The sequence below is a fragment of the Tripterygium wilfordii genome, chromosome 10, assembly GCF_013401445.1.
Source record: "Tripterygium wilfordii isolate XIE 37 chromosome 10, ASM1340144v1, whole genome shotgun sequence".
NCBI lineage: Eukaryota > Viridiplantae > Streptophyta > Magnoliopsida > Celastrales > Celastraceae > Tripterygium > Tripterygium wilfordii.
Window position 1 is genome coordinate 10,532,901 of NC_052241.1, and position 15,921 is coordinate 10,548,821.

Sequence of the window (15,921 nt, forward strand, 5' to 3'; positions counted from 1 at the left end):
TATCATTATGCTCTGCTTGGTCATCATACGTTTATAGAGTTGAAGGTCAACATGTAGTTTGTTTATTATATGGTTCCTTTGGGAATAATTTAAGAGTTCTCTCTCAAGTAGTTCTGCATTCCTTTGCTCTTCTCAATAGATGGAATGAATTCAAATTATTGTCACGATCTTACTATTGTTTTTGGACTCTAGCGACATTAATCATGCACCATCTTTACTGAAAAGCCGCTAGATGGGTTGATCCCATCAGATGACCCAATTTTAAAATGGGCCTTCGTAAAGCATAGCCTAGTCATTACACATTAGTACATTACTATCCTCAACCACATTAATCTCACTCTGTCTTCATTAACTCATTGGATGGGCCGAGATCATTGGATGGACCAATTATTTAATGGGCCGTCTGCCCTTCAATGGGGAAAAGAACTTATCATAAGAATATTTTTTTGATAGGTCAAAAGCTCTGAAAGACAAATGCCCTGTCCTTTCATTCATCTTGAGCAAGATATGACTTGAGACTAATTCAAATCTCTCAAGTAAAATAAGAACAGCCCCAACATTGAAGAGATAGTAATAATCTATTGTAAATTTGTTACAATGGAACCTACCATTAACCCATTTGAGCAACTTTTTTTTTTTTAATTTTCTTAATAAAATCATAATTGTATTTTGATCGAATCCAATGATATTTTTTGTCTAAAAAAAAGGGAACAGCGACATCATTACCGTGTTAAAAGATAAGGGCAAATGCAATAAGAAACAATTTACTGGGCCAACATTTTTGTTGGCCCGGTCCCACCTCTATTACACAAAAAGTCAAGTTAAACACGTATTCTAATACAGCCACATCAGCAAAACACAAATTTTTATACACTTTTTCTTCCCACACACTTTCTCTTTCCACCCAACCCAACAACATTCCATTCCTCCATATTATCCACAACAAAACTACACCAAAACATTAAATATCAATACATCCACATCAACAAAACACTTATCCCAATACAGCCACATAAGCAAAACACATTTTACAATACAGCCACATCAGCAAAAGACAACATCTTTGTTGGCCCAATACCACTTCACCATTACATTTGCCCTAACCAATTGGTAGTAGTCGGGTCGGGTTATCTACTAAAGTGATACATAGGGGCTGCAGTGCTCCACCCCCAGGAGTCCAGATCCCAACGGGTTGGTAAAGTTAAATATTTTTTGGTAAAAAAAAAACTCAAAACAAGAAAGCGTAGCAGAGACGCCATAGAAAGCTAGAAACAGAGAGATTCCACAAACATTCCTCTTTAACAACCAAGTTTCTCTCGCCCGTGACTTTGGTGAGAGAGAGAGAATGGCGGCCCCACAGAAGCCGTGGAAAGCAGAATATGCGAAGTCAGCGAGATCGTCATGCAAAACCTGCAAGAACAACATCGGCAAGGAGGTGCTGAGGCTGGGGAAAATGGTGCAGGCCACCCAATTCGACGGCTTTATGCCTGTACTATGCTCTCACTGACTCCCTCACTCTCTACACTGTCACGCTTAAAATTTCTTCTTATTCGCGTTTCGTTTTTGTGCTCCGAATGCGACCCTTTCTTTTGTATTGCCTTCCCTTTATTGAGAAAACGCTGCATTTTCTGTAGTCTCCTTTTGTGTGATTTTCATTATCTTTCGGCTAATTGGTTTCTTTAGCTGCTTGATCTCAAGTTAGGGTTTTTACTGACAGTCTTAGCAATGTCTGTAGTAATTTTGAAAATTTTCAATGTAATTTTGATTTTTGAATTATATCTGTAATTGCTGATACTGTCTTACAGATTATAATTCCATCAGCAGAGTCGTCTTAGGAAGTACCTTACTTGACGGCAAGGCATGTTGTGGTTTTTCCTTGTTGTGTCTTAGTCACATTATATATAACTGAGAGCGTATCTGATGAGTGTTTATATTCTTAAGCAACTAGCTTCATTTCCTTCTATTTTTATTGAAATTTGAATATATTTCCTCCTCCTGGGAAAGCAGCATCATAGATTATGTTTTTTGACAAATGTTCGGCATAATTTTTCTCTTTGAATTAGATGTGGAACCATGCGGCTTGCATATTGAAGAAGAAGAACCAGATTAAATCGTATGTATTATTGTACTATCTATCTTCTTCATAATTTTCTGCAATGGGAAATCTGAGTGGGATTTATTGATTGACACCATGTCTCAACTTTCCTGATTGGGACTCTGTCTATTGTCCTTTTAGCATTGATGATGTTGAAGGCATAGAATTACTACGTTGGGACGATCAGCAGCAAATTAGAATGTATGTGGAGGGTGCTGGTGCTGGTGCCTCTGGCTCAAATGCTGTCCCTGCAACCGAACTTGGTATTGAAGTTTCGCAAACTAATCGTGCTACTTGTAAGCTTTGCAGCCAAAAGATTATGAAAGGGGAGGTACATATATCTTTCTTCTTGCAGGAAATTATTATTGCTAATACATCTTTGAATTAACTTGGCATGGTTACAAAGCCAGTCTCACGCTTTAGAGCCAGAGTAAAAAGTTGTTCAAAACCTATGAATATGAACTTACGTTAAGCGTCATATAGTTGACTTGAATGGTTGGGATTGACAGTTTTTTTAGAATGATATTTCTAATTGTGTTAATTACTTCTTTCCTTGTTAGGTTCGTATATCTTCCAAGCCAGAAGGTCAAGGACCAAGGGGGTTGGCATGGCACCATGCTAACTGCTTCATGGAATCATCTCCGTTAACCCAAGTTGAGAAGTTGTCTGGATGGGGCAGCCTCCCAGTTTCTGACCAGGAAGCTGTTTGTTCCCTGGTGAAGAAGGTTTCTCCTACTGTAGAGAGTGGTATATATTAAATTTATTAATGTTTGGAAGTTGTTTGTTAATGTTATAGAAGGACAAAGACAGACTTTGGGTGAAAGAGTTAATGGTAGTAGTAGGATATCATACATTGGCTGCTGTTGAATAGTGTTGTTTGTCAATCAAAACTACTTTTCTTTGAGTTACCTGAGGGAAGAAGTTCAACTCTTATTTAAAGGTAGAAACTGCGAGGGTCAAAATCTGAGTGTAAATTTCATAGAAGAAGTCATATATGTGCCCCACTTGCCGCAAATACCATTTTCTCACTACCTGCTCCCCTAAAATTGCCGGCACATTAGCATCGGAACTACTACTAGCATCACCTTTGGCAGTCTTATGGCTTTCATTACCATTACCCCGACATGTTGTTGCTAACGCTACTTGTATTGCTGAGGCCGCCACTACCATTGCTTGTTCTACCACTGCGACCATTCTCTTCACCCTTACTATTGTGACATTGCCTCATGGACATCCTTTATACTACCACCAGCTGACTGCCTCTGTTTTTTTCATCACTACTTGCTGTACCATCATCATCAAAGCCATGATCTCAAACCATGTTGGATTTGGCTACATCTATTTTTAGAATTAGCTTGATCTTTAGCTCCATCTTATCGCCATCAGTAGCGTCACCATATCCACCAGCATCAGTGTTTTCAATCAGCATTACTAACGCACCAATGCTTTGTTACTGCTGTCATCCCTCCATATCAAATCGATCTATGCTATTCCATTACTAAAACTTTTTTCCGCACCGCTACCATCGCCATATTAGTGTCCAGTGATGCCACTGACAATTGTTATACACTATACAGTTGGCGGATTTTGGTAATCATCCAAACAATGAAGTTTATGGACGTTAGAGCTTTAAATACTCGAGTCATAGATGTCCTGCTATAGTAACTCTGAAAGAGGGGGTTATGGATATGTTTTCTTCTGAAAGCAAAACATTATTGCTTTCACATTTGCTGGTTGCTGTCATTCTCATTCATTCTGTCGTATCAGGTACAAAAGTTACTGTTCAAGAGTTAGAGAAGCGACAATCAACTTCCAGTCTAGGCACCAAACGTGCAAAAGATGCTGGTGGTGATAAGAGGTCAAAAGTTGCTAAGTCTGAAGGAGATATATCAACAAGTAGGACTGCATCCATTAAGAATGCTAATGCTATGTTAGATGAACGTCCAAAAGTATCTGATTGTGGAAGTAAACTAGAGGCCCAAACCAAGGAGATTTGGGATTTAAAGGATGACCTCAAAAAGCATGTCACAACAGCAGAGTTGCGGGAAATGCTTGAAGCCAATGTTCAAGAATCAACTGGATCAGAACTTGATTTGCGTGACCGCTGGTAGTTTTCTTTTCAGATACTATAAAGCACCATTAATTAGATATGTATATATATTATTGTTGTATTAGCTGGTTGAAGCTTTTTTAAAAATGGATATCTTCTCATATGCTGTTAGCTGAATACTCTCTTGACATTAAATCATAAAATTCTTGCTCTGTTTGATAAGGCAGAGAAGAGGACTTTTGCCTTCTTCTTTATTTTGATAGATGTACATGGAAATGATGCTTGTTAAATTTTGTTTCGTGCAATGGTGAATCGGTAACTTTCTGAGTTTCTGTTTGATACCCATACGTTTGATTGATGATCTGTGTAATGCAACTTCTCACTAGGACTGTTTCATAGTTTCTGAATCCTGAACAACTGGCATGGCATTCATTGTTGTAAATTGTGTATAGTGCTGATGGGATGATGTTTGGAGCACTCGGTCGCTGCCCAACTTGTTCTGGTTCTCTTCGTTATTCTGGGGGCATGTATCGGTGCCATGGCTATGCTTCAGCCTGGAGCAAGTGTTCTTACTCAACTTGTGAACCAGTGCGTATCAAAGGCAAGTGGAAGGTTCCAGCAGAAACAGAGAATCATTATCTGAGTCAGGTAGTCATATTAGAGCCAATTTTTAAATAGAGGTACATGAGTTGTTCTTTAATATTATTCTGTTGCTGTCAGTGGTTTAAATCGCAGACGGTCAAGAAACCTGTTCGGATACTTCCTCCTCCATCATCATACAATGCTACTGACAGCCAAGCTGCTGACGTCCTATCACAGTCTTCAAAGGGTGAAAGCTTGGGAGATTTGAAAGTTGCTTGCGCTGGATTACCGAAAGAATCCATGGTATCATCTTAAAGTTTATTTTCATTAGTTGAATAAATAATTTTTCTAATTTTTTTGTAACTTGGATCATTATCTGTGAGGTGATTATGTGTACAGGAAGAATGGAAAACCAAAATCGAGGGAGCAGGTGGACAAATTCACACAAAGATGAAGAAAGGTATACATTCAAGACTTTCTTTGGATTGAAAGTGTCATCTCTTAGACAAATAGTAAAGTACTGTTGGCTTGAGGCTGATTAGCTGGTTTTGGTGAACACATTAATCGCAGACACCAACTGCTTAGTTTTGGGTGAAGTTTTGGGTAATCAGGATGCTGAGAAAAGGAAGGCAAGGTAAAACCGTTTCCAAACTTGTGGTTGAGCACATTTCTTCTTGTTTCATTGTGACATTGAGGGATTTGTTGACAGGAGGATGAAATTACCTATCGTTAGGGAGGATTACCTCATTGACTGTTTCAAAAGACAGAAGAAGCTTCCTTTTGATCTTTACAAAATTGAAGCCATTGATGAGGCCTCTAGCATGGTCACTGTCAAAGTCAAAGGACGAAGTGCTGTGCATGAAGCTTCGGGTTTACAGGATTTAGGTCATATCCTTGAGGATGGGAAAAGCGTATACAACACAACTATGAACATGTCTGACTTATCAACTGGTGTTAACAGGTAGGCATATTATGTTTAATCTTTCTCGTAATGCCCCTTGATACTTTCTCAGAGCAGATTTTTGTGGTGTATTTTGGTCCTGGCGAGATGCATAGTACTTCTTTGGTTGGTCCATTAACAAGTACTGCACAGTACATGACTATGAGGAACCTAGCTTCTTTGCAGCTTTTTTCAGTTTTTATTGTAAATTGATTATTTGTGGTTGTAGTACAATCATACCTATGTTATTAGTAAAGACTAATTTTGGACAAAGTTGTAGTATGCTGTAACCACTAAAGTCTTCTCCATTATATGATCCCTTTTGCTAAACAAAGGAGTACTCTTAGACATTCCTTTTTTCTCACATCCACAACAAGTGTTGCACCTATGATTGCCAGTTCGAAAATCGAACTTGACCTGGAAATCTAAGGTTCCGGACTAGTCCTACTTAGACTAGCTAGTTACTTAATATCCAACCAGTTATGGGATGAGTATGCCTCATAATCACCATGATAATGACATATATGGAAGTTTGGCGAGTGTCCTCATAACTTTGTAGTGGTGAATGGTGCTTGTTACCCCCAATGGATGTTACGAGTTGAAGTGATATGTTGTTATTTTAGGAGTGGACCACAGATATGGAAGATTTGGCCTATAGTGAGTCTGCAGTTGATAAGTATCGGTACAGGTTACAATTGTGATAATCTTCCATCCACTTCATACTCTACAAGTATAATAATCAAGATTTTTACACCCTTTCCAGACTTGCAAAACACTAGGTTCTACTTCTCTGGTGGCCTTCCAACTTTTGGCACATTTATTGATTTTCTGTTATGAGTTGGTTGTTGATCTCTGATGACCATCGCTTGAACTCAAACTGCATTGTCATGTAGTTTCTAAATTATTTTTTTATGGGTTTGGTAGTTTCATTTAGAGCGATATGGCTATTGAAATTATCATACACATCTATTATGTTGAGCATGACTTTATTTTTAGACTCCTGTTAGGCTGTTGTTCCTTACTTCATACACATGGGGTTTGCCTTGCATCACTGCAACTTCTTTTTTGGTGTTTTTGTTATTGGAATTCTCCTATCTTGGACCTTGTTTTCAATCTCTTATTTGAATTTAACTTACCTGAAAACCAATGGAGGTAAACTTTCAGATGTTTTCACTTTCAAAAGTGAAGCATTAGTATCACTGTGGCCTTTTTTTCCCCTTGAATCATACTGTTCCTTCTATCTCTTGCTTGATTGCAGTTTAATATAGGTATTAATATAGGAGTGGACCTTTTTCTTGACTATTACTGTATCATTGGGTGAATGAATTAAAACTTTATCTGTTCGTTTTGTGAAGTTACTACATCCTTCAAATAATTCAAGAAGATGGTGGGTCAGCTTGTTATGTGTTTCGCAAATGGGGTCGAGTGGGGAATGAAAAAATTGGAGGGAACAAACTGGAGGATATGTCAAAAACAGATGCTATCTGTGAATTCAAACGCTTATTCCTCGAAAAGACTGGGAATTCGTGGGAAGCATGGGAACAAAAGCAAAATTTTCATAAGCAGCCTGGCAGATTCTTTCCGCTGGATATTGTACTTTTTTTCCTCTGATCCTTCTTTTTCTTTCCCCTTTGTGCCACTCCCTTCGCTATTACTGATTTTGAATATCTGAATTTGTAGGACTACGGAGTTAACAAGCAGGTTTCAAATAAGAATTGGACTGATGCAGTCAGCCAACTTGCTCCTCCTTTGCTTGAATTGATGAAGATGCTCTTTAATGTGGAAACATACAGGTTATATCCAATTATCTTCCTCCTTATTTTCTCGCTCCCCCCCCCCCCTCTCTAGCTTTTTCTCACCTTCTTCCTGTTTTTTGAAGTGCATGTTTTATATGCCTGAGAAAGAAAATTTTGGTTTTGCAGAGCTGCTATGATGGAATTTGAGATTAATATGTCAGAAATGCCACTTGGAAAACTGAGCAAAAATAACATCCAGAAGGGTACTAAAATTTCATTTAATTTTTTCTCTTAAATGATGAAGATGTTTAGTTGCAGCATTTCTGATACACACACAAAAAATATTTTGCATAACAGAATTAGCTGTGGAAAGTTGGTAGTAATTTACTTACATTTTTCCCTTCTTTCTTCAAGGTTTTGAAGCATTGACAGAGATACAGAATTTGTTAAATTGCAATGCTAACAATCCTTCTGTCAAAGAGAGCTTGATCATTGACGCCAGTAATAGGTTTTTCACTGTGATTCCATCCATACATCCTCATGTTATTAGAGATGAAGATGACTTTAAATCCAAGGTATATGATGTCATGTGTTGCATTTTTTTTCACCGTCTTTGATATTTTTTGTTGCATTCAATTTTGCACCGTTGCTTATGATGATGGCCCCCTTGCTGTTAATCATGGATACTGCCTGCGTATCTGAATTTCTCAAAGCGTGCACAAACAAATGCATTCTCTTATTACACTCGGATTTAAGTAACTGCTAATTTATGTGATGTTTAATTACTGGTTTTTTTCTTAGATTTATTTAAAGCCTAGTAATTTATTTGTAATTATTATGTGAAATGTACTATAAATTCTTTAGATATCAACTTTGGAGTGGTCTTCTACAGTTCTACAACAAATGTTCCCTGAAAACGTTAGGCCCAAATCCTTGAATCTTTCGTATTACTTTTTGGATGAAAATATAATGCCTCTGGGATATGCTTTCATGCTAGGTGAAAATGTTGGAAGCTCTCCAGGATATCGAAATAGCTTCCAGATTGGTGGGCTTTGATGTTGATAATGGTGACTCCCTGGATGAGAAGTATAAGAAGCTGCATTGTCATATGACTCCACTTCCTCATGATTGTGAAGAGTATATACTGATTGAGAAATACCTCCTTTCTACTCATGCCCCGACACATACGGTAAGTTTTAGATTAGTTCTTCATCCTTGATCATTTAGGCACTAATTTCCATAGATTCCATCGATGTTGATTTCTCATTTGTGGTGTAGATATGAATGGGTAGGAGTCAGGTAGTCATTAATTATTCAGGACACTATTACAGTAAATATATGCATGCGTATGGGCTTATAGTCTTATACAATTATACCTCCCTCCCTCCTTTCTCCTTCTCACTCTCCCCCTCTCTTCAACGATTTTTTCTGCTATCAGGAATGGAGTCTTGAACTGGAAGAAGTTTTTTCACTAGAAAGAGAAGGGGAGTTTGATAGGTTTGCTCCCTACCGTGAAAAGCTTAAGAACAAAATGCTGCTATGGCATGGTAAGTTGACTACTTTTTTGTTCTCTGTTCTGAAATCTGAATTGATGTTTTGGGATATTATGGATTGTGTGGAATAAGATCATTGACGAATCAAAGTTTTGGAAGTAAGAATTAAATGTTTTTTTGTAGGATCTCGTTTGACAAACTTTGTCGGGATACTTAACCAAGGATTGAGAATAGCTCCACCTGAAGCTCCTGCAACTGGCTATATGGTTAACTCTCTTTTTCCCTCTTTATTCCATGTGTTTTATAGTGATATTACAGCATATGCATCTGCATTCTATTTGCACACTCTTATGAATGCAAAAAATTCTGAGTGATCTGGCTTATTCAAAACAGCATAGATCCAAGATTTACAAAAGTTCACTGGTTCTTTCTTGGATATGATTGATCATGCTGCCTGAGTGGTGCTTCTCTCTCTCTCTTTGTGTGTCTCTCTCTCTCACTCACGCAAACACGCCCACGCACTCATGCACCAACACACATTCATTGCAAGCATTTTTGTCTTTTTTCTCCCACGTGTATGTGCACACTCACAGGCACAGATCGGGCAACCTCATTCAGGTGTGCTCTTTCATAGGTGGTCAATTGAGATATGGTCTGCACTTGCTGCTAATAGGCACTTATTTGATAAGTTTTGTGCACATCTAATCAGGCTTAGATTACCCGAAACCTAGTTTGTTTACTGAATGTAGTGAGACCCAACCAACCCGGGCCCGAGATGCACGTGAGTGCCTAAGGTCATTGCAACTTTACCTGCACTTTGGCAAGAGTGACAGTTGAATTGTTCTCCATTACAGTTTGGCAAAGGGATTTACTTTGCGGATCTGGTTAGTAAGAGCGCCCAGTATTGCTACACCGATAAGAAAAATCCTGTTGGCCTGATGCTTTTAAGTGAAGTTGCCTTGGGGGAGGTCCATGAGCTTACAAAGGCCGAGGTAAGTTGAAATTTATGATTTTTTTTTTTTTGTTGTTTTCCAGTTGTGCATTTAAGTATAGCAATTTTCAACTTGGCATGCAAAGTAGTTCTACTTTCACGCCCAGAACATTTCTAGTATGCTTTGTGGACTTTTGAGCGGAACTTATGCTTCAAACTTGTTTCTTCTGCCTTTCCTATATTTATCTACCAACTGTTGCAGTATATGGATAGACCTCCAAAAGGAAAGCATTCCACAAAAGGGCTTGGTAAGAAGATACCTCTGGAGTCAGAATATGTGAAGTGGAAAGATGACATTATTGTTCCATGTGGCAAACCGGTGACGTCTAAAATCAGAGCCTCAGAGCTGATGTATAACGAGTACATTGTCTATAATACAGCTCAAGTAAGTTTGAGCTTAGCACTTACAATATTTACCCTTTTCCCCCACTTTCTTGTTCACCATCAAACTCTTTGCATAGTTTTTAAGTTTTTATTTTAAATCATATTGAAATTTACATATTTCTATTTCTAAGTGTTTATTTTAAGGGTTTTTTTGGCATGCGTCTTTTTGTTGGAGATATAAATATTTTTCTGGTGCTGTGTATGATGTGGTTATCAATTTGACCAGGTTAAGATGCAGTTCTTGTTGAAGGTCAGGTTTCACCACAAGAGGAGACAAGGGATGTAAGGATGCTTTTGGGGGACAAGTAATGGCATTGTAAGGATGCTTTTGGGGGACCAGTAATGGCATTGTCTGATTGAAGGTTTTGTGTTGCATTTCAGACTATGAGAATTTGAGTCCCATTAAGGTCTCACATTTTGGGGTTTAGTGGAGCACGGGAGTTGTTTACCTTTACGTTTCATCTAGTGCATTTGCCTATGTAAATTATATCTACAAAGCACTTAACTATTTTCCACCAATTAACATATTATAGCCCTTCGTTATGTGGCCATCACCAGAAAAAATATTGACCTGGAAACAACAATAATGCTGGGTTGACATCAATTCCAGCTAATTACAATCAAATCTCCTCTCCCCAAAAGCTCGCTTGATTCAGTCTATTACAGCAATGATAATAATGAAGGCACGATGTTAAACAATTAATTCAAGAAATTATACAACGCAGCAGAGAGGATCTTTCAATATTTCAATCTTGTGGTTCCAGCAGAAAAGGTTCTAATTACACTAACGGAGATCCCTAGGGTGAGCTTCAAGCATTGGCTTTTAGAATGATGAGAAATTGATTCTATCATATCATATGTATGTGTTTGGCAGAGCGATTGTATTGATTTTCAATGCTAACAATTAGGCTGTGGAAAAAAAAAAAAACTGAGCTTCAAACTTTAAAATAAGTTGTGAAGTGATTGATAAAGTTGTTAACTGTTGTTATCGGTTAAGGTGTGTAAAATATATTTTGTTTGTATTATTATTAATTTATAAGTATAATTTATTGGGTAAAATTTGTAATTAATTTAATTTAATATTTAAATAATAATTTAATAAGTATAATTATTAACTTATAATTATAATTATAATTTTTGTTTTATAAGTATATTTATTAATTTATTACTATAATTATTTATATATTATTAACTTATAAGCATAATTATTAAATTATACGTATAATTGTCTAAATATAATATGAATATAGAGTATTTAATACAAAGGCTAGGACCACAATAGAAATTTTTTTTAAAAAAAAAGAAACAAATCTGTAGATTTTAGATGTTTGGCATGGGTCCCACGAAAAACTGCGGACCGCTAAAGAAAACACTCCTAAGTCCTAAATGGAGTTTTTTTCTTTGAGGGTGATACCGCCCCGCGATGTGTTCGATGAAGTGGGCAGCGAAAGCTGGACCGCTTTGCAACCCATTTCACCAAACAGAGTCCATATCTTGTCTTTTGTGAGTTCAAGTTGTCGATGTTAGTGTAATGTGTACATAAATCGAAAGAGCAATGCTATAAACATCCTATTTATTTTAATTACCCTCAATCCCAAGTGACATGTCGGGATTGTCGTTGATTATAAACAAACATATAGGATTCTCTTAACATCCAACACTTTCACATGTATTAGGACTTGGGGGTAAAATAGGAGTTGGGGTCTCAAGTATTTTACATACCGAAATCTACTCAGAGAGAATCACTTTCATTAGGTGAATATTGTTATGTCAAGTGCTTGACATTGTCATAACTTTCTTTTTGTTCAATGAGAATCTATTACATTTTAAAAATAGAACAAAGTACTTGCCAGAGTCGTTAGATAACTTTGTTTTTTTTTTTTTTTTTTTTTTTTTTTACCGAGGAACAATAATGGAGATCATTGGAGATCAGTAGGTAGGGTTGTTAATTAACTTACTTTTTGATGATAACTTAGGGGGTTTTTTTTTTTTTTTTTCACTTTGACAACAATAATGGAATAATGTGTGAGAGATTATTCTATGATCTCCATTTGGCTTGCAATTTGAATGAAAAAAAAAAAAAAAAACTCTAGAATTGTTTTAGATTCACCAATCAAGTTCTGTGAAAATCAATTGGGGTACTTGCAGTGGAGATTGCAAGTAGTTTCTTACCTCACCGTCCAATCTATTTTTTAAATTTAAAAAACAATGTGGATCTCAGAGAATTGAACACATCTGACGGTGGTATAGGAAACTGTAGGGATTTTCACTATGGATATCCTAAACTGCAGAGAAAATGGTTGTACAACTCCAAATTGAACACTTTAGTGTACTTTCTTAGATGGATCTATTCAACCAAAAAGAGATGGCAACAAAAATAGTGTACTCTTGTTACTTATATTTCATATCTTATATTCCCATGAGAGGCACCATTTGAGAAAATTCTTCCAAGATTTCCATTTTACACAAGTCACACCAAAACCAAGCAAAACCCAGATAGAGAATTAATGTGAAAGCATGCATATTCTTGAGGTGTAGAATATATATAAGCATGAGAAACGCATTTTCATTTTTAATGAAACCAAAAGCTTTGTATAAATTCACATTGATGACACAATTATGTTTGTAAAAAACCACACTCAATGCATAAAAAAGAAAAAGAAAAAAAGAACTCCCACATCAACCAAAGTTCATACTTAAATTAATCAACAACCACCATATCTTCTCTCCAATCCACCATGTCCTATGCATCCAATCCAAACTTCGTCCACGAGCATCCATGGCTGATTAAAGGACAAATCGAGACTCATAAAATTTAATCACACTTTTCATACGGCTTTCTTTAGTAGACCAAACAAACGATGGAAGTTGTATAAGTTACAAGTTACAACAGTAGCAACGCGTCTTCTCTACTCTCCTTTCCTCTCTTTCTCCATCCAAGAAAAAGGGGCCAAATGCAAGAAAAAATGTTGTCGCCTAACCTTAACAAACGCGCGTCTTGAATTTTCGTCACACGACAAGGGAAAAAAACCCTACAAAACAGGTTTTTTTTTTTTTTTTTGAAACAATAAGACTGTATATGATGCATATTTGTCTACAAAAAATTAAAAGACCGTTTGAGATGTTTTTTTTTTTTTTTATAGGATCCTAGGCTCTCAAATGTTCCTACTCCAAGTGTCAGACATTTACGGTACACAATATATGCTTTATGAAATGGGAGGGGCTCCAATTCTTAGTTGAATTGGTTGTTGGAGTTTAGAGTTGGTTAGCTGTCCAGTGGACATGTTGGGTTGAGAAATTCTCGGTTACAAAGAAAATTTAGATTTGAGTGTTTAGGGTTTCAGTTTAGGGTTTAGGGTTTACGATTTATGATTTTTTTTCCCTCCAAAATCTAGTATATTCTAACATTATAAACATCAAAATATTCAATCACAGGTTTTAAAACATGATTTAACATAGCTTTGAGGGAGGATTATGACTGATAACTTAATTAGGCAAGATAATTTGAGACCCATAGACACTCAAGTCATCATAAATATGAATTACATCTAAGAACGTCACACAAAAATCCGACTACATTGGCGTAAAAAACATTAGATTACAAACGAGACCGGGATAAATCCAAGTTGACTAAACAAACAAACAAAGAACATGAAAAACAACTTGAACAAAACAGATCTAGCAATTTGAGCAATCCTCCAAATAGATTTGCAAATAGAAGTAGATGTAGATCCAGATTCATCGAAATCTGAAGTTGACGCTTGAAATCTGTTGCCCCCCTGCTTTTAGATGTCAGTGTGACATCAAATATTCAAAATTGAAAAACTCATTGTGTTTTACTAATTAAAGCAATCAAAGCCGCCCCACCACATGTTCACATTTGATGAATGATGATGCAATGCTTTCGAATTCTTGCATATAAATAAATACCACACTCCATGCATCCAAAAACATTAACCAAACAAACCATTGTGTTACTTATTGTACCATGTCGCATCCATCGAATCCCATGTCCGAGGAGCAGCAATGGGTGATTAACATCCGTCGATCACTCCACGAAGAAGAAGGGAATATTGGACCTGAACTAGAAATCCCAGTATCCATTTTCAATGTTCCAAAACTATTAATGTCTAGTGATCCAAATTCATACATTCCCCATATAGTTTCTACAGGTCCATACCACCATTGGCGTCCGGAGCTCTATGAGATGGAGAGATGCAAAGTTTCCGCTGCAAAGATGATTCAAAAACGGCTCCCACAGAGCTTTAGATTCCGTCATATTGTGGATCAGTTGATGAAACTGGACCTGAAAATTCGCGCAAGCTATCATACGTACTTGCATTTTAGCGATGAAACGTTAGCATGGATGATGGCAGTTGACGGTTCATTCTTACTTGAGATACTGCAAGTCTATGGCAATAAAGAAGGTAAGATGTTTGAAAGAATTCCTTCAAGAATGTCACATTTGGTCGACAATGCAGGGCGAAGGACGTCAGCTCACAATTCAGTTCTTGGCGACTTGGTGATGTTGGAGAATCAAATCCCATTACTTGTGCTGAGAAAGATATTGGAAGTTCAGTTTTCGTCAACTCAATTGGCTGATCAAATGCTGCGTCCGAGGTTAGTCGGATTGTGTAAAGAACTTTCACCACTAAAGATTATAGAGGAAATGCGAACGATTGACATTTCAGAGACCGCTCATTTGCTTGACTATTTGTATCACATGATTGTGCCTAAATTAGCAGCAGAAGCAGTGCCTTCAGAGATGATAGATGAAGTCATGGTGCTCGAAGAAGAAACCGAAAGCGCTGTGAAAGACAAAGAAGAAACACCTTATGCTAACTCAAGCTATGTAATACAATTGCTTGATGCGACATGGAAGCTTCTCCTGAACCTAAACAAGGGTCTCTCACGGCCTGTTAGGGTCGCATTCAACTTTCCTTGGACAATCCTCTGTTCAATCTTGAAAGGGCCTGTTTTACATATGTTTGGGTCATCACAAGACGAAGAAAGCAAACTAGAAAATATGAGTAGGGACTCGGACATCGAAAAACCACCATTGATGGAGGAGATAGCAGTTCCTTCTGTGTCAAAATTAAGCAAATCCGGTGTCCGGTTCCTACCCACAAATGGTGACATTTCCACAGTAAGTTTTGATGCCAAGACAGTTGCATTTTACCTTCCTGTGGTTACATTAGATGTGAACACTGAGGTTGTGTTGAGGAACTTGGTGGCTTACGAGGCAGCGAGCGCGTCAGGACCGTTGGTTTTTACGCGATATACGGAATTGATGAATGGGATTATTGATAAGGAGGAGGATGTGAAGTTGCTTAGAGAGAAAGGGATCATCTTGAATCACCTGAAGAGCGATGAAGAGGCAGTGAATTTGTGGAATGGTATGAGCAAGTCTATTAGGCTTACTAAAGTGCCATTCTTGGATAAAGCGATTGAAGATGTGAACAAGTATTACAATGACAGATGGAATGTTAAAGCCAAGAGAATGATGAAGCAATATGTTTATGCTTCTTGGCCTATTCTCACACTCGTTTCTGCAATTTGTCTTATGATCCTGATGGGATTACAAAGTTTCTGTTCAGTCTATACCTGTGGTAAGGTATTAGAAATTGAGAATATCACTGAAAATCAGTGA

The 15,921-nt window shown here is 37.2% G+C and overlaps 2 protein-coding genes across 3 annotated transcripts; both read left to right on the plus strand.

Annotated features, from left to right (window-relative positions):
• The first annotated feature begins 1,255 nt into the window (after positions 1–1,255).
• Positions 1,256–10,814, plus strand: LOC120007870 (poly [ADP-ribose] polymerase 1). 2 transcript variants are annotated; one of them, XM_038858341.1, is made up of 21 exons: positions 1,259–1,489; positions 1,806–1,858; positions 2,064–2,113; positions 2,237–2,426; positions 2,656–2,842; positions 3,863–4,202; positions 4,598–4,793; positions 4,866–5,030; positions 5,127–5,187; positions 5,298–5,361; positions 5,437–5,688; positions 7,023–7,260; positions 7,348–7,460; positions 7,590–7,666; positions 7,818–7,978; positions 8,401–8,592; positions 8,842–8,950; positions 9,080–9,162; positions 9,751–9,888; positions 10,090–10,272; positions 10,498–10,814. In XM_038858341.1, exons 1-21 carry the CDS (start codon positions 1,402–1,404, stop codon positions 10,555–10,557), a joined length of 3,000 nt encoding a protein of 999 aa, XP_038714269.1. In that variant the 5' UTR covers positions 1,259–1,401; the 3' UTR covers positions 10,558–10,814. The 2 variants fall into 2 exon arrangements, with proteins under 2 accessions (XP_038714268.1, XP_038714269.1); XM_038858340.1 differs by lacking the exon at positions 1,806–1,858 and having other exon boundaries at positions 1,256–1,489.
• Positions 10,815–14,270: 3,456 nt separating this feature from the next.
• LOC120007397 (putative UPF0481 protein At3g02645) lies at positions 14,271–15,921 on the plus strand. The gene has a single exon (XM_038857588.1). The coding sequence runs from the start codon at positions 14,281–14,283 to the stop codon at positions 15,919–15,921; it is 1,641 nt and encodes a 546-aa protein (XP_038713516.1). The 5' UTR covers positions 14,271–14,280.

Bases quoted from the DNA above. Each gene is read 5' to 3' on its own strand.
- LOC120007397 (XM_038857588.1), top strand. From the start codon at position 14,281: ATGTCCGAGGAGCAGCAATGGGTGATTAACATCCGTCGATCACTCCAC.
- LOC120007870 (XM_038858340.1), top strand. From the start codon at position 1,346: ATGGCGGCCCCACAGAAGCCGTGGAAAGCAGAATATGCGAAGTCAGCG. The intron at 5,362-5,436 runs GTAAAACCGTTT...ATTTGTTGACAG, and splicing joins GCTGAGAAAAGGAAGGCAAG to GAGGATGAAATTACCTATCG. The intron at 7,979-8,400 runs GTATATGATGTC...CTTTCATGCTAG, and splicing joins AAGATGACTTTAAATCCAAG to GTGAAAATGTTGGAAGCTCT.